Source organism: Xiphophorus hellerii, chromosome 10 (genome assembly GCF_003331165.1).
Source record: "Xiphophorus hellerii strain 12219 chromosome 10, Xiphophorus_hellerii-4.1, whole genome shotgun sequence".
Lineage (NCBI taxonomy): Eukaryota > Metazoa > Chordata > Actinopteri > Cyprinodontiformes > Poeciliidae > Xiphophorus > Xiphophorus hellerii.
This window is the reverse complement of record NC_045681.1, coordinates 17,152,949-17,179,202: the sequence shown is the minus strand read 5'-3', so window position 1 is coordinate 17,179,202 and position 26,254 is coordinate 17,152,949. Positions and strand designations below refer to the sequence as shown.

The 26,254-nt window shown below is 41.1% G+C and overlaps 2 protein-coding genes across 5 annotated transcripts in view; one reads left to right on the top strand and one right to left on the bottom strand.

Moving 5' to 3' along the window:
- Positions 1–20,345, bottom strand: part of stxbp4 (syntaxin binding protein 4) — a 37,514-nt gene extending 17,169 nt beyond the window's left edge. For 2 of the 4 annotated variants that reach the window (XM_032574697.1, XM_032574694.1), the window contains exons 1-11: positions 20,173–20,345; positions 10,721–10,794; positions 10,514–10,609; positions 10,347–10,416; positions 8,004–8,078; positions 4,565–4,650; positions 3,572–3,725; positions 2,233–2,365; positions 1,413–1,519; positions 1,048–1,273; positions 845–926 (exon numbers count right to left, since the gene is read on the bottom strand). In XM_032574697.1, the coding sequence (XP_032430588.1) occupies positions 845–926; positions 1,048–1,273; positions 1,413–1,519; positions 2,233–2,365; positions 3,572–3,725; positions 4,565–4,650; positions 8,004–8,078; positions 10,347–10,416; positions 10,514–10,609; positions 10,721–10,794; positions 20,173–20,228 (1,159 nt within the window). In that variant the 5' untranslated portion in view covers positions 20,229–20,345. Of the gene's footprint in view, positions 1–844; positions 927–1,047; positions 1,274–1,412; positions 1,520–2,232; positions 2,366–3,571; positions 3,726–4,564; positions 4,651–8,003; positions 8,079–10,346; positions 10,417–10,513; positions 10,610–10,720; positions 10,880–10,940; positions 11,587–20,172 lie in introns of those variants that run through there. The other 2 variants (XM_032574695.1, XM_032574696.1) reach the window with 2 other exon arrangements.
- Positions 20,346–21,339: 994 nt separating this feature from the next.
- Positions 21,340–25,891, top strand: LOC116727323 (hydroxycarboxylic acid receptor 2-like). Its single transcript, XM_032574698.1, has 3 exons — positions 21,340–22,757; positions 23,409–23,823; positions 24,439–25,891. The coding sequence occupies exons 2-3, from the start codon at positions 23,428–23,430 to the stop codon at positions 25,120–25,122; spliced, it is 1,080 nt and encodes a 359-aa protein (XP_032430589.1). The 5' UTR covers positions 21,340–22,757; positions 23,409–23,427; the 3' UTR covers positions 25,123–25,891.
- Positions 25,892–26,254: the final 363 nt, after the last annotated feature.

The following is a 26,254-nucleotide window of genomic DNA, read 5'->3' as shown; positions in this document are numbered from 1 at the left end:
ACAAGCAGCTCAGCGTTCAGATGAAAGGAAGGACTGATGGATGTACGAGCCGGTTGGGTCTGGAACTGCGATGTCTTCACGTCTGTTTACGTCCACAGGGTGTTAGTTCGTGGGCAGGTGGTTTGTTGATCAGATAGGAGGCCAACAAAACAAAAGAAATAAATGACGGTTCAACTGGAATGATGCTTTAGCTACAGTTATGGTGGAAAAAAAGCATACCCTTTTTTATTCTTAATGTTTTATGATTTAGAAAGTATTCAAAAATAATGATCTCTTTTCCAACATTCAAAATAATTTCAATCTATTCAGACAGGCTTCCAGACTTACACAGGAAGGTAAGAAAAAAATTGGAACATTTTGATAATTAAAGATGTCTTGACTTGATCTTTCAAAGGGAACGTCATATATTTATGCCTAATCATAGTTTTTTCAATACAATTATTTAATTTCACTGAACAAAAACGGGAATAAAAATCTTTACCACATAAAACAATCATAAACAAACAAAATGCACTTTCAATTCCACAGCAGCAAGGGAATGCAGTAGATCCTGTGATTTTATTTTATGGTCTTTGTAGAGTTCATGTAAAATCCTACAGTCTTCTTACAGGGTTGAATTTGGTTAGACAAAAAGACCTGATCATGTTGGCAGCTAATTTCTAAATTACATCAGACGCAGAGTTCTTTGAGATTTTTTATCAGACTCGTACGCTGTTGAAATCTTCTAGTATTGTAGTCTAGAAAATTGAATACTATATAGAAGATTATGAGCGCAGATAGTATTCTCCAAACCTCTCCTCATTTAACTGGTTCGAATCTTCATCAGAGCTAGACGGAAACTCACCAGGGTTTGTGTGGTTGCTGCTGTCGCTCCGCGGCGCTGAGGAGATTCCCGTCTGCTCCGTTCTGCCTGGAGAGACTTGCACCTAAAAAAAAACAGGTCAAAGGTCGAACAGTTCTTCCTCGTATCAGACAGAAACATCTAATCAGACACAGCAAGTTAGACAATACAGACGCTGTGGCCCATCCGTCTCATGAAGCTCAGACCTGCGTGACGTTGACCGGCGGCAGCGTCTCACAGGCAGGGTTCCTGCTGGAAGTGATCTTGGTCACCATGGTTTGCTGTGGGGCCGTGGAGCCCAACCCGAGGGCCTTCGTCTGGGGTCCGGCTCCGACGCCACACCCCTGCAGACAGACGGGGCTGTGGGAGCCGCTGCTGGAGCTGGACGACGACCTCCGCCTGATGAAAGCAATCTCTACCGTGGGGTCCGGTCTGCAACGCAAACATAATGATGCGTTCAAACACTGTTCTTTGCCCCCCGTTAAGCCTCGTAGTCATAGAGATGCTCAAAGGTTTTCTGTTGTTCTGCTTTAATCCGCCTTCGGTCTGTCTGGTTTCGCTCGTGCTGGACCTGAGTTTGGTGCGCGTCAGGATGCTCCGGGCCTCCTCGTTCGTCACTCCGATCAGAGACTCCTTGTTGATGGACACCAGCTGGTCTCCCACCTGCAACCGGCCGTCCTGCAGCAGAACCACAGGAATTATCAACACATACTCTGTGCAAAACTGTCCAAAATTAGAACGTGCAGATTTTTTTTAAATAACAGGATGTGCTACTTTGTTTTAACTAGTTCAATAATTAAATCAATCTTACACCTGCAACAACATGTATGTAACACTTTATAAACGGGAGTCTGTAGAGCAACCGGCTGTCCAGTTGGTATAATAACCACGGAAATGTTGTTCTTTTGTCTGTCGCTACCAAAACTGGTCTTCAGTCTGCTGCTTTGGTCTCAACTATCCCTTTTCTGAAAGACAATCTTGTCTACAGAGACTTCAAAATTAATTTTATTTGTTGCTTCAGTAGTTTTGTTTATTTATTTTGGATACTGAAAATTACTGAATACTGAATTTCATGTTTATCAATCTTCAGGAATGTGCTCTTGTATTATTCTTCCATTCTTCCTATTATATTACAACAATATTATCATTTATCGCAATAAGTTCTGGGGCAATTTATCGTTTAGCAAATTGTTCAAAAACAAGGTATCATTCCCTTCCATTTCATAATTATGCACCACTTGTAAAGAAGGTTAATAGGTCGGGAAACCTTTGCAAGTCACTGTATCAATATTTATGTGCCAGCTTTAGTCGAACAGAGTCTCTTCCTCCCAATCTATGTTTCCATCTCTGCCGATTTTGCTTTATTATAACAAAGTGACATGAACTCTGACCTTCTGGCAGTCTCCTCCAGGCACTATTTCTTGAATGAACACCATTGGTCCCTCAGCTCGGTTGGCCCCTCCCTTGACGACGAGTCCCAGGCCTGTTCCCTTGGCGACACATATCAACTGAATGACGCTGTCACTGCGGGAAAGAGGAGAAGAGACGACGGGATGACAGAGATTAAACTCGGAGCTCGGAGTCAGCCGGAGCGCCGCCTAATCTTCATCCATCCTCCGCTTGAGAACTGCTGAAGATGCTCTTCGCTATTTTTAGTTTCTGCTGGTGTTTCCGTGCAGCTCAGTCACAGTTGGACAGTTTATGTAACCGGAGACAAACTTTCTGGAAGTGCTGAATGAACGTGAATGTCACTGAACAGACAGCAGAATGAATAAACTAAGAACTCCAGGGATTTGTTCATCTGCTTCCCTTATGGAAGAAACTCAATGTTTTTCAAAAGTTTACAGCCCAGCTGAAACATTTCTCTTGAGAAAATATGATGCTCAGAACTGACACGCATATTAATGAAGACTGAATTTACTTCTAAATATCAGCATTCATCTTAACATTTCTGTAAATTAAGGAACAAACTAACATTTCTGCTCAGCCTCTGTCGTTTTTCTCAATTTTCAGCTACCACATATAGTGCAACCTGGACATAATGCGGATGGAAATAAATTACATCCACATCCGCCACCAGAGGGTGGAAGTGGTGGCATAATGGCTTATCAGGCAGTTCCTGAAGCATCCAACAGGTCAGAACAATGAGTTAAGGTTAGCAAACACAAGGAATGCATCATCAGACAGCATTACAGTACTGATAGATTAAGGTAGAGGGTTGAAAGAACACATCTCCATCTGTCATTTCTGAGTTATTTCTGAAGTCTCAGTCTGCAGGTTTCACCAATTCAGGTTACAAACTTTTTAAGACCTATAACACGACATAAATGTACAGAAAAAGAAAAAAATAAATAAACTGTATGGGCTGGCAACAGAAATGAGCCAATGGCGAAGACAACTATTGTCCAGATAACGGATTTGTATTACAAAGCCACGATGGACGCAAAAAAAAAAATTAAATGAAGAACTAGCTAGCTAGCTAGCAATGGGAATATTAGCAGCTAGCTAGCAGCAGCTGCAAACGCCTCCAGTCACAGAATGCAGTGATTATGTCTGCGTGTGACGCAAACTTTCGCGAAACAGTAAAGTCTCGCGAGAAAACAGAAAACGCGTAGTTGTAGTGTTCACGGCCAAGTTATTTCCTGAATGAACACAAGACATTTTAAGATCTTAATTCTAGACACACGAATTGTAAGAACGCCCAGACGCCCTGAATCTGCTGCGTCCCACCTGAAGGCGTGTGCCGCAGTGTGCACGGTGTAGGCCGGGGTGGTGGTGTACTGCGGAGCGTGGCTGTAGGCGGTGATGCCTTCTTTAGGACTGAGCAGCTGTGGGCTCTCCGACCGGGAGGAAGAGGAGGAGGACGCCGTGTCCGTCAGCTTCCCTGAACGGACACAGAAGAAGCTGGCATGAACACAGGAGCAAAACAATATTTTAAGAATCGAACTCTTTGTTAGGATTAAAAAAAACAACAACTTGCAAAATAGGAGAAAGACCTCTAAATGCATTTTTAAAGAGTTATTAGAAAAAAATGTTTTGTAAAACAAACATGTAGGATGAAGGAAAAGTTTCTAAAAGTCAATGTGGGCTTTAAAAGCTCCCAGGACACAAATGAGGAAATATTTTTGTGAAAAGAATTTTGAAAAAGGTAAAAACTTGAAAGTTTATTGCTGATGGAAAAAGTACTAGATCCATTGGTAAATTATTTCACTTATAGCAAGACATGTTTAATCAATATTAGGGTATTATTTACTTAAAACAAGCTCCTATCTCTTGCTGAAAAGTTACTTGTGAATTAGTTTTGTCTTATTTCAAGCATACTAAGAATATTTGCACTAGAAACTAGACCAAAAATACTAAGTAAGATTTTTCCAGTGGCGTGGGAAACTTTTCCAAAGAACTGATTTCCATCAGACTGTAGAAACACTGGTAACGTTGGAAAGATTTGGAGGGTGAAAATGCTCTGACAGAGAAAGAAGTTGAAAAAGAATACTTTTGCATTTCTAAAAAATTGGGAAACATTTGGCAAAAGAGGAGATCTGTCTTCAGTGCAGATTCTCTGAGACGTGGGACATTCTTTTTGGGAGAGGAAAATATGTTTTGAAACGTTTCCTCAGGATGTTTCCTCCAGCCGTCGGTTCTTCAAGGAACAATTTGAACATCGACAGCAAGGCGAGTCAGTGAGCGATCGTCAGAGAAGCGAAGCTGTTTGATGCGTTTTACCCGTGGACAGCTGCGTTGGAGAGATTCTTCCCGACGCCGTGACGTTATTGGAGCCGTACTTCTCCATCAGCTCAGCAAACTCCCTCCTGAAGGACACACAGAGGCATCAAGCTGATGGGATTTCAGCACAGAATGATGTGGATAAACAGGACGCGCAATCCGCTTTTTTACAAACATGCGCTTCTGATACTTTGCATTTTCTAAAGTTTGCTTAGGATTTTTACTAAGTTACAGATAAATTTAAGCAACTCCAGAAAACATCTTTCCGGAAATGCAGCAGGCGATTTCAAAATCGGTTGAAACAAACAACATTTATGTCTCTTTGTCTCTCTATTGCTTTCAAAAATGTTTTTTTGGATTCGTCTGAAAGCATGAGTGTATAAAGCTTCAGCTGCAGAAATGTCTCTATTTCTAAGGTTTTATTGCCTATCTGATCTGTGAGTGTTTGTCTCCCTCACATGGAGGTCAGCCGGTCTCACAGCACCAGCCATCACCGTCTGATCCGATTGGCTGTTAATGCCTTTTAAAGTGGATCTGCATGGCTGCAGATAAAAAACACTCAGAGATCAGGAATTACACGCTGATCCCTTCAAATCTCTGAATTCCTGCCAGTTTTCCTTTGTTCCAAACACTTCCTTATCTTTAGTTTCAGTAAGCGTCATTCCTCAACCTTAACCTGAGATGCTTAGATAGATTAAAAAAAAAAAAAAAAACTATAGTGGGTGAAAACTCTAGAACATTTTGTTGAATTCTCAATTTCCCGTATGCTTTAGTTTTGGTTCTTGTCTGAACATTTTGTTTTCTTCTGAAAGCTGCTGACATCTGGTTTGGTTTGGTTGGTTCGGGTTCAGCCATTGCTGCAGACATTTTCCAAAACGTTCCAAGTTGCAGCTAATCTGCGTTTCTGCAACTCTCCCTGAAGAAAAGGAAAGAGGGCAACACACAAAACTGAGATTACCTCGTCTGCTTAAGTTCCTGTTCACACTTCGTTCTGCAGACATCCCAACATGCAAAGCCTCATTAATTGGTGCCCTCATCAGATTAAATCTTCTAAATAAATCAAGAGGATATCAACTTTGTGTCTGTCATGGCCGAAAGTCGTCTGTAGTGTTTTCCCGTTTCTAAAGATGAGTTATAATACGATATATCTCAAGCTCCTGGATGTTACCACCTTTACTCTAATGTATTTTCATAAAATAATGTGGAGAGGCTCATCATAGTGGATAAAATTACTTAAACGCAAAAATAAATTAGAGTAACTATAGTGAGCAATTTCCCAAAAGATTGTCAATTTCTCTCTGAAATGTTGGCAATATTTCCATTATATCCGCTCTGAGATCTTTTGTCGACCTGACGGTCTTAAGCATCGTTTTCCCCGCGGTGCAGTGAGGACACGCAGTCTAATCCTCACAGCGTGTGATTGCCTCGGGGCGTCCTCACGGCAGCCTGCAGATAATCATCATAATTTGTTTTTTTAAAGTGTGAAACAAATCGCTGTAACAATGGAGGTCGGGCCGTGGGGCGACTGCGTGGCGCGTCGTCGCAAAGCTGCTTCCGCAGCAACACTCTGCCGCTTTCGTAACAGAGAGGATGGGAGCGAACAAATAGAGGTGAGACGACCTTCTCTGTGCACTCACAACACGCTCTAAGCTACTAAACTCATTTTTTTTTCCCCAGCTCCATCTGTTCGCCTGCAGAGCATGACCCTCACTAAGGACACAGACTGTTTCTGCTTAATTTGGGAATGCTGCTGTTGTTTGGGATCAATAAAAGGATTATCTCTCCGTGTTTTACAGCTGAGTGCAGCGCTGAGACTTTACTCACATCAAAAAACTCCCAAACAGCAGAGGGAAGAAAAACAAGATTTTTAGCTTTGTATTAAGATGTTTCTGTCCAGATGCTGCAGATTTCAGTCAATTAAAGGAGAACCTCCAGCAGTCTGGAGTGCAAACTGCATGACTAGTGCCTGTACCATTTTTTTTTCTTTTCTTTTTTTTGCTGATTGCAGCGAGTAGCTGTGCAGGAACCCCGTGGTCAGACAGCAGGGCGTCCTTATTGTGTCAGGCTGAGTTTGAGTTGAGGCTGAGGGCTGACGTGGAAAAGCACTTGGGCCATCAGGGGGTCAGATCGGAGAGAACACCACGCATTTTTATTCATGAGTAGACGGAGCTGGAGGAAATAGGAGCTGTCCGTGCCGAGAAACATCAGCTGGTGTTGAGTAAACATCCCACCGGGAAGGAAATTAACTCTTTTTTTCTCCAGACTGGATGAAGGAGAATAATTAGCTCCTTTTTTTAATTTTTTTTTTAGAATTCTCAAATGAACAAACATCTAATAAAGGAGCTGAAACCAAACCTGCCAACATTCCAGCACAATCTTTTCATTTTTGTTTTATACTCAATGTGCCTTTAGCTTGTTCCACATGCAAAGCAGTGATTAACTGATTTTCAACGAGCTGACATGTCAGGAAGGGCCACCAGGGGGCATTAATTCAGGTATCAGAAGTAGAGCGTTGGCGATGTCAAGAAGTTGCTTAAGTGTCTAACACTAGATCAGAACATTGAGTGAAGTTCAGCCGACTTTGAAAAAGACGTCATAAACTAAGGCGGGGTTTAGCCTGAGGGTTCGTGTTGTGTAATCATCTGACATGACTGTCTGGTGCCCCTTACTCACTCGTTCTGGGGCTGCTTTGGTTTCCATCGAAAACACCTGCTGTCGTAGCCACACGTCAAAGAGGTGAATGTTCAACAATGACGCTAATTTATCTGATCTTTAATACACACCTACAAATAGTTATTGTTCAAACTTTAACGAGATGCTTAAACATGTGAATCCAATCTTGTCCACCGATCTTATCTACCTCAGCAAAGGTCTAAAGATCGACCACTATTCTCTTCTGCTCTCCCGTGAGAGATGTTTGACTGATAGACTGGTCCACCAAGTCATGTCTGCATGTTTGTAGTTAACAACTGCCACCTCACTGTTACCAACTCAGCAACTTTCTTGCTATATTTAGCGACATTTCAGACAAAAAAAATAAAAATGGTATCGGCCAAAATCGGAATCGGCCAGAAAACTCCGACCCTAACCCTAATCTTAAGATACAGTCAAACTGTTTTATTGACAATTCATTAAACAGGATGAACATGCACAGCAAAAGGAACTCCTCCAAACTAAAAAATAATCAAAAATGAATAAATTAAAAACTAGAAAAACTTGTAAAACAAACAAAAATAGAGTCAATATAAACAAACTGCAATACATTTAAATAACGCTATTAGTTTAGATTAATACTAACATGAACCATAATACAAACTGCACATGTTCTTTAAGAAAAAAAAACTATATTTATTCATTTATTTACTGGTTAAGTGACTGAAAACATCTTTTAAGTAAAACAATGGGCAATCACTGTTTTCTAGAGGATCCGATTGCTTACCTGGATTCGTCATCTCTAGCGACAAGCAGCGACATGTGATTGGAGAGCGAGGCGCTCCTCAGAATCTCCACCGCCCTGACACACAAACAGCATGAGGTGTAAACGTCCAGCTGCGACACGCTCAGATATCAGACAGTGTAGAACTTTAAGACGTTTTAACACTTGAGTCTTGAATTTGGTGATCTATTTTCTCATTTGGAGGCCCAAGTGGTCAAAAGAGAATGAATGACGACTCTAATCAGTTTGCATAAAGAGATCAGCAGAAACTTGGACAGTACTACCATCAAACTCTGTCGACTGCTTCATCCAGAACTTTAAATCTGCATGAAAACCATAATATTTTGAGCTTCTTATCATTTGTTTCAACCATTCCTTTCCTCCAGTGCTTATATAAAGCTTAAAGAGCAACCTGGAACTGAGACGATTTACTAAATATTTATTTAAATGTCTTTTAGCAGTTTATAGATAAACCTCCTAGTTTTTGAAGCCATTAACAACGTTCTTGCATAACTCTGCATCACTCTGCTGGTCAGAAATAGAAGTAGAAATGGAGTCCATTTTAAGGGTAGTCCATAAATTTTCAATGGGATTTAGGTCAGGGCTTAATGTTAGCCTGCTTTCTATAATCCAAAACCAGTTTGGGATCATTGTCCCATTAAAATACCACGTTTCAACCCTCTTGCCCGGGCTGTGCTCCACAGGTGAAATTAAGTTGTTTTGGATGCTCAGTAGCAACCAGGAAACACCAAGACTCAAGCCTGGCACAGCCTGGAAGGCATCTGAACATCTGTGTTACTCTCCACACCGAATCTGGTTTAACACAATACTAGACTGGGAGCGTCCTGGGCCAAAAAAAAAAAAAAAAAGAAAAAAGATCAGCTCCAAATCGACAGCTGAAATCTCTGGCTTTGGAAAAATTTTGATGGTTAGATGAGACAAATACAGACAAAAGTTGAGGTTTGTAAACCTCAGAACACGGTACCAACCGTCAAACATGGCAGTGGCTGCCTCATGCTGTGGGACTGACAGTTCAAACAGTAGATGGAATGCTGAAGTGCTACCTATGCACTCTGACGACTATCTCCAAGTTCTTCCACTTCCCTAAAAATCAACAAACAGCTTCTGGAATGGCCTAACTAAAGCTCTAATCTCAAATATATTCAAGATTTGTGAATTGTATTGGAAAAATGGGGAGGTATGGGTGCAACAAACTAATTTAAATGACCTGTACGAACTGTGACAGGGAGAGTGATCAAATATCTAGAATGATGCCTTCTGGACGGATATAAGAGACATTTAACCACACCATGCGTTTAACCATGTATGATTAATTTTGACCTTTCATGGATTAAATTCAAACTCGCGTACTAAATCTTTGAAATATTACTGCAGCTCTGAATCTTCATTTTCCATTTTGAAGTACTCTCATGGTAATGGCATAATACTGCAAGTACACCCTCTCAACAAAAACTAAATTGTAATTTCTAAGTCATTTTAATAAGCAAATCATTGGGAACAACAAATAAAGTGGATACTGAAGTCTCTGTGAACAAAACTGCCCTTCCAAAAAGAGGCTTGTTGAGACCAATGCACCAGACAGAAGCCTTTTTGTCATCCAGTGTTTAGAATAGGTTAGATCGAATTTTGCACAACTTCCAGAAGCACAGCTTCCTAGAAACATATAGAATTCAAGCTCAGTCAAGAGCCGTCGTGTGGCGGAACTGTCAGGCAAATCAAGACGAGAGTCAGACAGCAACAGCCACGGACCAATGAGGGATTCAAGACAGAGGTTCCTTTGAAAAGAAGACCAAACCTCCCTGTCTAGAAGGTTTGGTAACGCTAAGCTGCTCAGGCAGCAGTAAATTAAATCCAGACACAACTCTGGAATTTAAATCACTGGCATCGGCTCAGGAACACTCAGTGCGTCTACGATAAAGTAGAAGCATGAAATAATCCAGAAATGCCGTTGCTTACTCTGAGCTAAAAATCACTTAAAGACGACTATCCCGGTTTGAACCGCGGCAATCGGCTCGCGCCACTCAAACTCAGGGAGCAGTTTTTTTAAACTTCGGATCAATAATCAGCATCTGCAACGGCTCAGTCGGCCCTTGACCGTCTGAGGTGCTATTCAGACAGCTTCTGTTTAAATTGTTGGGTGCACCGTTCCCACTTTGCGCCATTGCTTCACTGTCAGAAACGCCACGAAAGGGGTGAGAAGGTGAAATCATCCAGATTGGATTAACGGTGTTGCTGTGAATCAGTCAAAGTGACCTGATTCAACAAAGCAAAGTGGTTTTATGCTTCAGTCACACACACAGAATTTGCACACTCAGCCAATCTCACCTCTCATTGGTCACTCCAATCAGGCTGATGTTATTGACATCAAGAATCAGGTCACCTGACTTAAGCCGACCTAGAGCATACAGAGAGACAGGTGAGTGTGTGTGTGTGTGGAGGGGCGCAAGGAAGGACTTTTCTGAAATGAGATAAACACTCAGAGAGGACGTTACCGTCCAGAGCAGCCAGGCCGCCAGCGATCACACGCTTGATGTAGATCCCGAAGTCTTCACCTGTCAGCTCCCTGTAGCCTCCGATTATTTTCACCCCTGTGAAGGAGCAAAAAGAAAAGCTCAGCAGAAGCAAAACTGCACGAATGTCACACACTGGTCATCGGCTGGTCAATGGGAGGCGGAGAAAGCAGGGGTGCGGGTGCTCACCGAGTCCTTTCTTGCAGTCGGAGAACTCCAGCCTCTGGACAGCTCGGTTGATGCCATGGGGGCCCATGATCGTCCTGGAGACAAACAGAAAGCTGATGGGCTCAAAAACATCTCAACATGGTGCCTCGGGCAAAGCCTCTGCGTGTCCTCAGAGCCCTGCTGCACAAAATAATCAAATCATCACAGGATTTTGTTATTGTCTCCCTCGCTCTCCTCTTACCTCCCTCCCCACCTCCCTCTTCCTGCCCGCCATGCGCAACCAATAATATCTGTCTCCTCCCAAACGACACAGCAGCTGAACTACAAGTGACCTGGATGTTCAAAGGCTCCAGCGGTCGACAACAATGGCTCGGGATAATCGGAGGAACAGGAGATATCAATTGTTAGATCCCAGACGGTTTTCACGAAGACATCGGAGGGTGAGGAGGTTTAAGGCTTAGGCAGCAGAGGCTCCTCGTGGTGCGGCTGTCTGTTGGTTCTGTCCTCCTTGCTCAGGCTCAAGCTCAGTGCCGCAGTACGGTGTCAGCCCGAGCGTCATTCAGAGGTTTTCAGCTGGTTCTGTGACGCCTGCAGAAACCAACGCTAATGCACCAAGCGGGGATTCATCAGACTTTTTGAGGCTTTAAGCTCAGTTACAGCTCTGATTCAGGGATGTTCCGCATGAGCCTGTGAGAGCAGGGGCTACGTCAGGTTGATCTTGTCCTGAAGTGGCTCACCTGTTCATTATTAATTCAACACAAAAGAGATGCAAGTAGGGGGCGCTGAGGCGAGAAAAATGTGTTCCAGTTGTAGTCGGAACTGGGAAATTCCAACTGGGAAATCAACTGGAACAACCTCCGAAGTCGAATTTCCCAGTGGAAAAGGGGGAGCCGCTTTGACTACCCCCAGTTACAACTTGTAACTTGTATCAACGGTAGTAAGACATAGTGGAAACATGCTTACTTTACAGGATACACATGTGAAAGCATGTTTAAAGTCGACGTTATATAGTGCCTGCAACTCTACATTGAACAAACTAAAAATGGAGTTTGCTTTTGAAAATTAAAGCTTAAAATGATGTTTGTAAGAGGAATGCAAACAATGTCCAAGGGCGCCGCCATGCTGAAATTCTCAACTGGAACGCCTATTGCGGGTCTGACGTCAAACCCAGCTCTTAGTTACGACTTCCTAACTATAACACAGTAAAAGAAACTTCTCACAGTGAGAACTTTTTCACCAAAGTGTCTCTAGTGGTTGACCATGGTTTTTACTATTCAGATCCTGTCCGGTACAATAAAAGAACACATTTGGTTTTCTACAACCTGAAAACTACGTCAAAGCTGGCATTATGTCACTTTAAATACAGAAAATGTTTGGCCCTGTTTTATATAGAAGTGGTCGATGTAGACTTTAAGTTTTATCACGACATTTTGCGGTACTATCGTCATAACGACAATAAGAACTATTTATTGCATCTTTTTTAGGTTACTATGTGTTACAGGCTGAAAAAACCCCAGAAATGATCTCTTTTTCTTATCCTTATCTGATCTTCTTTAGAACAACAATTTCATTAAGAAGTGTATCACTAAACTGCACACGGTATCTGTAGTTATCGCTTTATCGGTGTTCAGTGATGCTTCTGTTAAACAAACAGTGGGGGAAACACTTTCAATCCTGACAACAAGGACAGTTATGGGGAGGTTTAAAGGTCATTCATTGGAATTTATCATGACAACAATAGATCAAAATTTATGTCATGATAACAAATTTATCACAATAAATGATAAAACGATACAATAAATGCCCACCCTTAGTTTTATATAGAGTTTTTGTTGGTATCGCAATGCAGGAAGACAGTTCCACCACACAAAATACATGATTTATCATGTTAATCCAGTAGCAACCGGACTTCTTATGAATGCATACGCCACAAAAGACCCCAAGTTTTGCTTTAAGAGAAAAAACAAACCAAGTAACTGAAAAATCCTGCTAGGATTCTTTGAGCTATTTTACATAACCTAAGATCAGATTGATCGCTGTAAATGCAATTCATCCTGCAGATGATTTGGACTCCAAAATAATAACAGTGAACACATGGGCAGAAGATGCAAGTACAATATACATTTTTACTGTTAAAAAAAATTCAAGCTGCAGAAAAACAGTCGTGACTTAAGTTCATTCACTCTCCGAGTCATAAAACCATCAACCGCTTCATTGGGGTTTTACATAGCTTTCGCTTTCACCTGAGGCTAATTACACGACTATTTCTCCAGCTGTAAGGTTTTTAACTGAGTTTTTGCTTTTCCCTAAGCGGGACAATGTTTTGTAAGAATGTTTGGGATGATCCCTCTCTTTAAATACTGTCAACACGGAGCCGAGGGGGCTCCTTAGAGTTCCTCTGCTCCGACTCGCTGTCAATACTTGCTTTATTTGCTGCTTTGAAAGGGAAGCAGCGCAGCTATCAGGACCGGCGTGCATGTACTGAATGTTATGAAAGGGATTATGGGAACTGAAGTCAGGGTCACTTTGATCTGTTTGAAGAGGCTTAATTAGGAATAATAACATGATCCATCTCAACGAGCAGGCGGCAGCCATATTTACTGCAGGAATATTCTTACACTCAGAGCATAAAGATTGGTTTTCACCGCTGAGAAACGTCTCATCAATCTTTCTGTCATAACTGATAATCAAACAGCTCTACTTTGAGTTTGCTGCACCCAGCTTCCGAACCCACCAGTACAGTGGGTCCCACGCAAAATAGTCCCACAACATCAACTATTACTACGTCGGTATCCTTGGACAGACTAGTTTGACTGCACGGAGCAAAACAGTCTGGAAATTTGAGCGCGGAGAGCCTGCAGCCGTTCTAACAGGCTGATAATAACAAACTAATCTGCTTGAGCTTCTTCAGTAATGTTGCTGCAGATCAGAGTGTCAACAATATGAGTCACAACCGAGGCTGCAGTTCTGCACCCGTCTGGAGAAACAAATGCTAACGTCAGGACGAAGGCTGGAGATGTTCATACAAAACGAAAAGTGTTCAGTTCTGTCCATCCATTAATCCACACTTTTGCTCCTTTAAACTTGCAAATCATGTCTTGTTTTCATATATTTTTTTTACTAGTAAGTTATCATCGTTTCATCATTAGTGACAGAGTTCCTCTCATCCTGTTGTTAAGACCGATGGAAATGAACACAACCAATCAATCAGCTTTATTGTCAATTCCTCTTACATGTCCAGACATACAAGGGAATCGATAGTGAGAAACGTCATTTCGATTCCCTTGTATGTCTGGACATGTAAGAGGAATTGACAATAAAGCTGATTGATTGGTTGTGTTCATTTCCATCGGTCTTTAACTTCCATATCCAAACGTTTCATTTGTATTAGTTCAAAAAATGAGGGGTTGGAATATGGCAAAAATGTGAAAAAAAAAAAAAAAAAGATGTAGGAATACTTTTACAAAACACCAGAGCACTATCTGCTGCTTTATGATTGCACACTGAACCCATCTCTATCACATATCAATGATGAAAATATTTACGCAGAATTTTGTTTATACAATTAATGTAGTAAATAAGTTTGTATGCAATTCCTCACCTCTTTCAATTAGTGTGTGTGACTTCTTAAACTTCTCCCTATGTTGGCCAGACAAATTAGAGAACAATGTCACCTGTTTTTTTTTTTTTTCCTCCTGAAAGGCCATAAGTCAATTAACTGCACGAATAAAGACAATCAGAAGACAGAAGACCTGGATTTAAATAGTTTAGAGGCTCATTAGCGCCATCGGCTACCAGACTTGATTAAAAGGATAAGACCCAGTCTTGGATTTTGTGAACCTGTGCCTGACAGATTCTTTTGATCCCCATGAAACAATGAATAAAAATCTGTCGTTTCATTTTCTTCTCCCTCCACCTCCACATGGATCGTGACACCGATATGGGTTTCTGCCAGCACGTAAATTAAACAAGTCTTCCAGCGCGGAAAAAGTCCCAGGCAACAGCAGTTCCCTGTGGATCGAAACCAATCTACGACAGTTTCCGACGCGCAGCGAAGCCAGCCGCTAGGACACAAAACAGCAATTAAACTGATCACTTAATACCTGATGATCTGCATTACCTGTCGAGCATCATTACCGTCACACGCCGGCTGGCTGCCAGGGCGACACTTTGCAGCACGGCAGCAGAGTCACACAGGGTGAACGGAAGACAGGCACAGATTACGCTGCAGTTTAGATTAAAAACATATGAGCATTTGACGTCACAAAGCAAAATAATTTTTGAAATGCGTTTACAGACAAAGATATCAGAACATATTTAAACAACCTAAACAAACTGACTTTGCAATTTAACATTTGTCCTCTTGTTCTGCACTAAACAATACTGATTTTATTTGTTGACTCATTGGATTATTTTATTGATACATAACTCAACTGAGCTTTAGTTTAAGGCCATAAATTGACAGCCGGAACTTCAGGATTTTCTTAGAGCAGAATTGATGGTTCCATCAGTTATAGCAGGTCATCCGAGTCCTGAATCAGCCACAAACCATCATAACAGCACCATTATACTTTACTGTAGGTGCAATTACTTGTCTTTGAAATACTGTTAGTTTTATGAAAATATTCCATGTTTGCCTCATCAATGGACAAAGTATTTTTGAAAGGTCTTGTGGATATAAGAGTTTTTTTGGGGGGCGGTTTGCTACGTTTTTTCCTTTTTTGCTCGATAGTATTTTTGACCTTGGATTTTCCCAGTGGATTCCAATTTTGCCCAGTCCCTCTCTACTGTGGCTGAATCATAAACACTGGCCTCACTGGAGATTTGGAAAACTTTAGGTGTTATTTTTTGGGGGTTCCTGTGTGGCCTCCTGGATGAGCCATTGATACTCTGTCTGAACAATCTTGGTAGACCCAACCAATCACATGCACAAATGTAGATGGAGCGGTAAACCCAGAGCCTCACCCCATCTGACCTAATGGAACTGCTTTTGCCAAACCAGGCGGAGAATTTCACAACTTTCCAGAAGAAAACCTGAGAATATGAGCGGTCAACGTTTGCACAAACAAACCGCAAACCGGAGCAGCATCCTCATACCTCAGAGGACAATTATGACAAAACTTTCTAATGCTTTTGAATTGTGGACTTTAGCTTTATACTTAACTGGCCCTCCACCAAATGCCAACGGTTGTGGATTATAAGCCAAATATAAGGACACTAGCTGTTGTCAGACTCTGTCTGACGCCATAAGATACCCTGATCAAATTTACCCAAAACTTCAAAAATATATTTCGTTTTTTTTTTTTTTTTGGTATCTACCTAAAGAATAAAGACCAACTAAAAACATCCAGTTCATATCCGGCACTGTCTGTTGTTTTGTTTTTTGTACAGAGATGCACCGTCTGAGGATTACTCTTTGCTGTTTGCATATTTAATCTCCTCCTGTCTGCTTCTGCCGTATGTTGAAGTGTTGAATAAAAACAGGAGGCGAGGAGAATAAAAACAGATGAGTCTGTCTGCAGACTGATCCAGAGGGGCCATCAGAGGTCACACAGGAAGCTGGGAGCTAATCTCTGCTCCTTGCATTACCTCAGACCATTCCTCCACCACGTTGCATTAACTCTGTCCTCCTGAGAAAGTCCTGAGTCTTTCTGGGTTTTTTTTCCCCCACTGCTTTCAGTTACAATTAATGACCAACAGAACATGTTTGGTTATAATGTTTTGAAAAACCGGGAAATTTAGATTCCTGGTTGAGCATTTCTTTTGGAACCCATGTTCATATTTTGAACATTTGTCAACTAAAATAATCTGGAAAGATTCTCCAACTCATTTAAATAGGATCTCAACGGACTGAAGCTTGGGACAGGTTGAGATATCCAATTCAGCTTTTTCTTGACCACTAGCGGAGCATGTCAGCGTCGGGCAGGGGGGCAGGGGCTAATGACCGGGCCCTATACCCAAATAATAAAGCTCATGATAATTTAACTTTACAACACAGACATGCCCGCAACAGCGGAGCTTACAAGTTTCACCACCCCAGAAAGCGACTATGTCATTCTGAAATCCATCTGACATGAAGTACAACAAACCAAGAGAACAACAGAAACATCAGGCTACTGGTCACTAATGATGAAACAACACAAATTCAAATCAGTTCAGAACCACGGGTGGGTTCGGATCATTTTGACACTTTATCAATTTCAACTCAGAGCCTGGAGCAGCCAGCAACTGCTGAAGCTACATTTATTGTTGACGCGCTGAACCGAGCACGCAGCAGCGCATGCGCAGCGTGTCGCAGCACCTCGTGCACTTCCGGATGTTTGTAACTCGGCGCGGATCGAGCGCGCCGCCGTTCACACAAACTGGACGATCTGGAGGATGCTCTTCCAGGTGGCTCCAATGTAAACCTTAACTATAAACACCATACCGCTGCCTTGGCTCAAAAACGCTCAACCCGAACTGTCAAAAGCGATTATAACTCAGCCTTCAGTCCCTGACATCACCGCTGTATCACCGACAGAGAGACAAGGGGATGTAAGCTCGGCGGCTGGGCTGATACAGTTTACAGTAAGTCTACAGTTAACCGCTCCATGGAGCTCCACTCATGTTAACTTAGTCCGTAAAAATTCTCTAGCTAGTTTGCCATCTGTTGCCAAGCGACTGATGATGACGTTGGTGGACGGCTGGTGACAAGCTTTACCCAGAATACACTTGGAGACAATAAGGACGATCCACTTGTAATTTTGTGTGTCATAAAGTTTAAATATAAATAAAGCCAGTCATGTAACACAACATTTTATTCAATATTTTACACCCACTATGTCACTAAAATCAGCCGGTCTGGTAAAGTTTTTTTTTTTTAGCAACCATGAATCAACAATGACTGGGGCAGCCTACTATATAATCTACTGGGGCATTAACCTATGTGATTTTACATACACAGTACTCTAGAGGAGAGGATCCAGCTCTCATCAGACGTGTAAAGGTTTGGATCCCTGAAGTTATATTCTGCTTCCCATCCGGCCGCCACCCCCCCAGCTCCCCCTGAAGCTCCGCCCCTGGTCTTGACCCATTGCTGCTGAAAACAATTAACTTACAAGCGATTTTAGCTATATCTTTTTGCAGAGCCGGCCGAAAACTGTAAGGGGCCCTGGGCAGAATTTAATTTGGTGCCCCCATTTGAGTTTTCCTTATGAAACAAATCAAATGCAGTTGTGAAGAAAATGTTATAGTTCCGATTCTAATTTTGGTGTCCAAACAAGTTTGAAGGTAAGTTTAGTACAGCCTTGAAGCAGGTACCAATTGTCATGTATTTGTTTTTTTTTTTTTTGTTTGTTTTTTTTTTCATGATACATGACCTCGGCACACAAGCAGCAGAAATGATTAAACGAGTGACCGTAAAAACAACAATAAAACAGAACTGCACAATATATCAGCACAGGACTGCTTGGATGCAATGTTTGGTAGTAAATTAAATTCTTGTGGACACAAACTGTTTACAAACATCTTAACTGACTACATGTCATAGATTGATCACATCTGATATAGAGGTTAGTGATCAAGATAACGTTCCAGGAGAGTGGTGGATTCATTGTATTGTCAAAAAAAGTGATTTCATAGTTTTCTAATATGCGATATTTTATGTGATAACAACTTGAACATTTGTTGTTTCTAAAGTCAATCTTTATTATTATATATGTAACTACAGATATGAACACTTTAGATCTACGTTCTACTATAGCTAAAGAGCGCCTGTTTATGAATGGACAAAGATTTCTGTTCATGAGTTCCTTCTTGCATCAAGCATAGATGATATTTTGTTCAACTTTGTGCTTTTGTTACACGGAAAAACAGCAAATCGTAACTTTCCAGCTGTTGTGATTGCAGAAGGCCTGTGCCGTTCTCCAGTCACCGCTACACAAACTCCGCAGTGGCCAAATTAAATAGTAATTTTGGCTAATTTGGTTTTAGGTCTGTGCAGTGAATTTCCTCTGACATCTTTTTAATAGTTTATAGTGAAAAAAAAACACCAAACAACTATTGCATCCCTGCATGTTTTATGCTCTTTGGAATATCTGAGCAGTGGTTTTCTGAGAAGCTCTTTTGGTTTTAACGCTTTTGTAGCTCACATAATTGAAATGGATCAAATAAACAGAAGTGAGACGATAAGCCTGGACACAGCAACAGGTGCAACAAGAAGGTATCTAAAAACTGCAGAACAGTGACTCTCAAGGACTAATGACAGAGGTGAGAAAATGCTTTATTATTAAAATTTTTCCATCTCAGAGTGAGTGAGGGTTAGGAAAAACCCTCTGAAATTTAGTCAGTGCAATATGTAGCGCAGGAACGTACAATATGAAAACAGATGTAAGCTTCATTCGTTTTGATTCATTCGGAAATTCGACATTAAACATTTTTTTTGATTCTCTTTCTAGTATTCCTTTTAGAGCAAAAGTGCCTATTTATATTTTTAGTAGGGCGCACGTTATATTTTGGCAATTTTCAAAAATAATATAAGGCTGCCATTAGCACTTTTATTAGTAAAAGTGAAAAAGCAGTCAAATAATAAGTCATACATTTGATGAATATGAAAGAAACTTATTGAATGGGTCATTAAGTCAAACGACAAACAGTGAAAGTGAGGTCAGACCTCCAACCAAGTCAGATATACTCGAATTGAATAGGAAATTTGTAAGAATGAGGAAAATATACTGTTTAACAGCCTGCTTAGTTTTGACTTTTATACATTGTGTTATAAAACGTTCTTTTGTTGTTGTTTTTTTTTATTATTAATATTATTTGTATCATTATTATTTAATTTGTATGTTAATTAACCAGGATGGCCCTGTACAAGAACCCCTTGGCCAAAATGACAGCAGCTCAAAACGTTAACAAAAACAAAATACAAAATGGAAAAGCTCTATTGCTTCCCTCACTTGCGCTTACCTGAGACACGATCATTTAAATATTCATATGTTTGCACTGCAATGTTCTCACACACATCTGCATAGCATAATAGAGGCAGACCAGTATTAATCTCAAGAAGCAGCAAATTAAAGCTGATATGTTTTATATCCGGCCGCTGTTTTTCAGCGTTTACATGTTTTTTTTTTACTAAGAAACAACAACAAAAAAATAATAAACACCCTAAAGAAGAAACGGGTATTCCTCTAAAATCTCTAGCAGAAAGAGACGACGGAGGTCGTAACACGCGGCCGTCCTTTAAAACGTGCGTGACCCAGAACTGCGCTCAAGCATGTGGACTTAAAACTGCGAGGCATCTGTCGCCAAAACAGCCTGCGACTCGATCCCACCTCTGCGCAGAGTGACCCACATGGAGCAGGAGCGAACAAAACAAGACCTAGCAGACTTTGCTTTCAGTCAAATCAAAGAAAATAAAAATAAAATAAATAAAGGTGAGAAGGAAGGAGGAGAGGAACAGGCGAAAGCAAATGACGAAGGAAGAAACTCACCAGTAAAGTAGAGACAACCCATCGAGGCGCTCAGGTTCCTGCGGGAGGAATGGCATCGCACCCCGGAGTGTGAGAGACCGAAAATATGTCCGCGCACATAAAAAAAAAAAAAAAAAAAAACACACAAACACACACGCTCTGCTTCACACACAGAGACACACCGGCGCACACACACACACACACACACGTGAGGCTGCCGGGAGGCTGAGAGGAGGAGACGAATGAGAGGAGACAGCGGCGGTGGTTCAAACCGGGTCGGTGCGCCGAGAGGAGCTGAGCGGAGCGCACAAGGATGGAAATCCGCCCCGACAGCGAGAGACGCGCTTACCTTTCCCTCTAATCCACCCTGATACCCGTCCGTCACATTTACGGCCGCGCACGCGCGCACACAGCGTGCGGCGGACTCAGTTTAAAGCAGAAAAATAAAAAAAAATAAAAAATAGGAGCGCGAGGAGCTTAAATGTGTTTTTTTCTGTTAAATAATAAAGTGTGGCCTCGTCGGAAAACCCGGGGTTTCTTTTGTCTCCCACACATACAGACTGTGAGCCCCGCTGACCATCACTGATGGGATTAACGAGGAGAAGATGAAGCTGAAATTAGGCTCGTAATGTCAGGAGTCGTCTAATTGTTGGATTATGGCTGCTTTTAAAAACATCCAGAGCAAACCGGCGACTTCCTGTAAATGAACTCGGTGTTGCTGGACTGAAACGAAGAGGATTTCCAACAGGATTTGAATCCATTAAAGGGCATGCCTATGTAAGATGCATTAAGTACTTAAAACAAGAAAGTACTTTTTTCTTTCTTTTTTTTTTTTTTTTTGTAGTTACAAAACCGATTTGTTGTAAAAACAAAACAAACAACAAAAGGGCTCAGCTACATTTAGGTTTATTTGACAAGTATTCCAAATAACACTTTATTTTAAAATAATAAAATGAATTTCAAAGTTTGCAGATGTATCATGGGCATGATATATCACAGTTTACATTGTTTAAACAAAACAATGTAAACCAGGATTCCCATAGCATCATTCAATACTTGCTAGGTGTATTCATGGTGTTACAAATAGAACCTGGTGCAAAGAAAATTACACACAAAAAAAGAAAGAAATTGCTGGTTGATTTCTTCCAGTCTGGTCATTCATTCATTCAGTCAGATTGTAATCACAGTTAAAAATTGCAAAATTCCCAAGTTGCTGGTGGTGCTCCCCAAGGCTCCATGTATTATACTTGGGGGTCTCCAGGTAAACCTCCAAGTACTTAGGTACTGTCCTGCAGGTTGTAGTTGCAACTCCACTCCCTCATCGCTGGTGTTCAAACGCTTCAGAGCAAAAATGAACCCTCTGGTTGCATCAAGTCTTTCTGAACTAATGGCTGCTCAGACAGGCGGAAGGTCGCCTGCATTATTACCATCAATATTACACGTTTAGCAGGTTTTATTAGGTTAAATATTTGAGAATCAGCTTTAAATCACCAACAGAATATGTTGATTCTTTTAAATCCTCCTGCCAGCTGACTCAACTCACACATTGGCAATTTTTGTGTTGTCAAACTTCCTCAAATCTTAGGACATAATCACGAGCAAGAGTTCAACTGATTTCCTAATCCTGTGTCAAAGTTTGACAGGTCAGCAATGACACCGTAGAGATTTCAGCAACTTGGAATAAGACAGGAACTGTGATTCAAAAAACACGTGAGCTGAAAAAAAACCCCCTCCAGATTTGGTTACTGTTATTATTATTGGCATTATTATTTTAGGTACTTTGATAGACACAGATTACCACAAAACAAGTAAAAAGAGAACAATGGCCAGAAGAACATGTGTTTTGATGAGGCTGGTCAGATTAAAAGTAACGTTTAAGCAACTATTAAGCATATTTTTCATTACGCCCACATTTGTGAATTGAAAACATTTGATACATTTAATCTTAAATGTCTTGTTTCCATTAATGTGAAGTGGAAATCTGTTGTGGCGAACAAAAACAAAGGCGTGGCAACAACAGTCTGTGTGTGATTACAGCGGTTGTCATTCGCTGAATCTAGCTAATGAAATAGGACAATTTCATAAAAATATTCAAATTTATTAAATATAACTGCAGTTGTGGTGTAGTGTGGAGAAAAAAAAAGAAGAAAAATGTCTCTAATCTGCAGTAATTCTGACAACCACAGAATTTTGCCGTATAAATTCAAATCGGGATTAAAACAATCACAAAATCAAACTGTTGCGTTTTTAAAAATAGCTGATCAATTATTTTTGTTGAAACCACAGATTTTATCAGCTCAAAAAGTCTTCGATCGTACGGAAGGATCAACTTAAATGTTGTAATGTCTAACAGGAATCTGTGCCAGAAAAGAGTTTGTTTCTTCTTTTCTTTTTTTTTAAAACTCTTTTGTGAAATATATTACAAAATGTTTTATTTTCCCCCCCAGGCTGCGTCTGTCACTTTTTACTTCTCAAAACGTAACCGGGCAGCCAAACAGGAACATCTCCCCCCAACCCCTCCCAGTAGAAGCTATAAATACACCAGTGAAGGTCATTCATCCATCCATATCTTCCTGCAGCTCTTTATGAATGAAACGGTTCTACTGGTGAGTAGTGGATTAATCTAATCTCCTCTAATTCTCTGCATTCAGAGTGGAAACAAACACAGTTTAATTTGGCCAGGGTGTGAGGGCCGACTTGTGTTTTTACCATAAATGAGGTAGAAAGCAACATGCGCTCATAGTGATTTATAAGAAAAATAATATTTATTTATTTAAAACAAATATACAAATGTTATAGCTTTCCTTAATACATATATAATGTATATATTTCACTCATTTGCTATTGCTATTATTATTATGACTGTTATGTGTTTTTTGATTGAAGATTTTTTACGTAATCCTTTAATGTATAAAGTAATATTACAATCATTGCTGTATAACATTATAATTAAGAGAATCACGTTTCCACTTTTAGATATTTGAAACAGTTTTTTTTTTCCTTTAAATGCTCCAGCGATGATTAATGATTTAGTCTGTAATACAAGTAAATGTTCGTCATGTCTCAAAGTTCCTTCTGTATGGTTTTTAATGTCAGAGAAAAAAGGAAGGAATTTACCAGAGGAAGTTGAAAACTCCAAGTTTCAAAACTTTCTATTGTTTGTTCATTCGGGTTATTACGTAATCACTAAAGCCGCATGCGTGTTTTTCAGTAACGCTTCATCATTTCCCCCCCCCTTCTTATTCTCTTCTCTACAGTCTAGTGTTATTTTGAAAAATGGCCCCACAACCAAACTTCACCACAGTTTCAAACCTCACAACTCCTGTCCCTGGGGGTGGTGGATGCCCGCCTGTCGGCATCCAGCTGGAGGGCCTCATCATGCCTCCGGTCCTCATCATCGACGTCATACTGGGGCTCATAGGAAACTTGGTGGCGCTATGGATCTTCTGGTTTAAGTTGAAGGCCTGGAACCCCAACACCCTGTTCCTCTTCAACCTGGTCATCGCTGACTTTTTTGCCCTGGTGAGTCTGCCCCTGAGGATCGATGCCTTGCTCAGGGGCCACTGGGTGTTTGGAGATGGCATGTGCCGGATAAACCTCTTCCTGATGTTCTCCAACCGGTCGGCCAGCATCGCACTCATGACCGTGGTGGCAATTTACCGATACTTCAAGGTGAGGAAAACCATGGATTTATTTTGAGAGGTCAAAGGTTATTTCTGTATGGGTCTACCAATTGGGGTCTCTTTCAAGAATGATTCCTTCTTCTATCCCCAACACCACCTACTATTTTCTACCTTTTTTTTTTTTGCCAGACTATCCAGCAGTAATTAGCAAACACCTGGCGAAACTGCTCTTAAAGAGCCAGAGGCCCAATTTCAAGGCATTAAATTACAAAGTCAAATTTCTTTTAAGTCATTTTAGGTATATATAGCATTTTTATGACAACTGAAGCTAACATAGTTGCTTGATTGTGCTTTAAAATGGCACATAAAACACATAACACTGACCCCTTTATTGAATTTCTACCTTCCTTCAAATATACAAAGCAAATTTGACTACTGGAGGCACTTACACACCTTTACATCAGATAAAGCTGTATTATGTTGAGTTAGATTTAGTTTTCTGTACAAAAGCTCACGTTCAAAAACTCTTTCTTATGACTTTGAACACTCTGCAGCGTCACATCTGCTGCCAGGCTGAACAAAACAATGATATGAAATTAGCTAAAAAGAGAACTACACTGAATCATTGAAAGTAAAGCGCTTAATTTCTGGATTCTTGTTCCAGGTGGTCCACCCTCATCATCGCTTCAACCGCATGACCAAGCGGCAGGCTGCATTTGTCTCAGCATTCGTCTGGCTGTTGGTGATCAGTCCTCGGGTTCCCATGCTGGCCTACAACCACCTCAAGGGTAAAGGCGAGAAGACCCAATGCTTCTTCTTTACATCCTACAAAGAGGCATCCCGCGGCATCATCATCCTGGTTAGCATGCACCGTATTTTGACGGTGGTGGAGTTCATCATCCCCATGGCCATGCTGCTGTTCTGTTCCATCCGAATCTCCAGCTTCCTGAAGCAGAGGCAGATGGGAAAACCTGACAAGGTGCGCAAGGCCATGAGAATGTGTGCCGCCATCGTGGCTGTGTTCATCGTGTGCTTCCTTCCCACCACGGTGACCACGATCGGTGTGTGGGTCATCCGCTCCTACCGGCCATGGGACTGCGCCGCTTTCTACACCTTTACTCAACTCACCATTGTGTCGTTGGGCCTAAACTTCCTGAACTCGGCTCTGGACCCTATCGTCTATATCTTCTCCAGCTCTATGTTTAGGAAGGCGCTCTTGGGACTCGTACCCTGTAGAAAGAATGAGGGCCAGAACACAGAGTCCTCATCGGGAACCCAAAGCACCTCCCAGCGGGAGCTGAAGTCCTTAAGGACTGATAGGGGCAGTGAAGCCAAGCCATTGCAATGAGCAAGACCCCAGTTGTAGTGACAGAACAATAGCTTTGATTTTATATAGCTAAACCTAGTAAAAAACTTAATCTAAAGGTTCCTCTACAAACAGCTCCATCCCGTTTGACAATCAAGTCAATGTCTTTTTTCATAAATACCACACTGACTAACAATGATTAGACTGAAACTACACAGCCCAAGCTTAGCTTTTCCCCAGTTTTATTGTGATGCTGAGTGTTGAGATTAGTATACCAGCTTAAGGACCTGGGATTTGGAGCATGTGAGGCATTTTTGGACACAAGAATTGACATCCTAAAAATGGTAACATCCTGGCAAATAAAAATCTCCATAGGGGACAGTCAGGTGACCTCTCAGACCCAATGATCGGTTGTTGTTCTTTAAAGACAAGTAGCAGGAACTAATACACGACTGTCGTGCATCAATTTATGGTCCATGCTGTATGAAAAAGGTAGTTACTCAAGAAGGAGCTGTGTGGCAGTTGATGACATACCAGGGTTTCCAGGAACACGGTGGGTTGTCCTCACAATCAGTCCCAAAGTGCTGTCATCAAATCTCTGCTGCCACTGTTGAGGGAGCATTTGGCCAAAAAACACACACAGGGAGCCAACAAGAACTGTCACAGCTCCATGACGCTACTTAAAAACAATGCATGACTCTTTTATTTCTGTTATTTTGAAATATATTTTGTCTTTTGTAAATTTCACATAATATATCTTGTATTTTTTGTTGTGTACAATCATGAAGGAAAAAACAGTTATTAAATTCTTTTGTATTGTATTGTACTTGTCAGTTGTTTATTACTTAGTTATCGTGGAGCCACTCACAACATGCATATTAATAAAATGAAGGTAATGAAGGTTGAATTGATGTATAGCTAATTGAATTGTCCAAAAAGGAAAATGCAGCATATAAAAATCTAAACACAAGTTTTGGCACATTCGTTCTATGGCAGGTCTTCAATGGTTAAACGAAGTTAAATAACTCCACAAGACACAATCACAGGGTTTAAATTACATACATCTGCATCTGCTCAATTCAATCATGCTGACAAATAGAACAGTGCCATCTAGCGGGATGAAATGAGTGTGACAGTTGAAGCTTTTTGATTCTGCCGGAGTTGCTGAAACAAA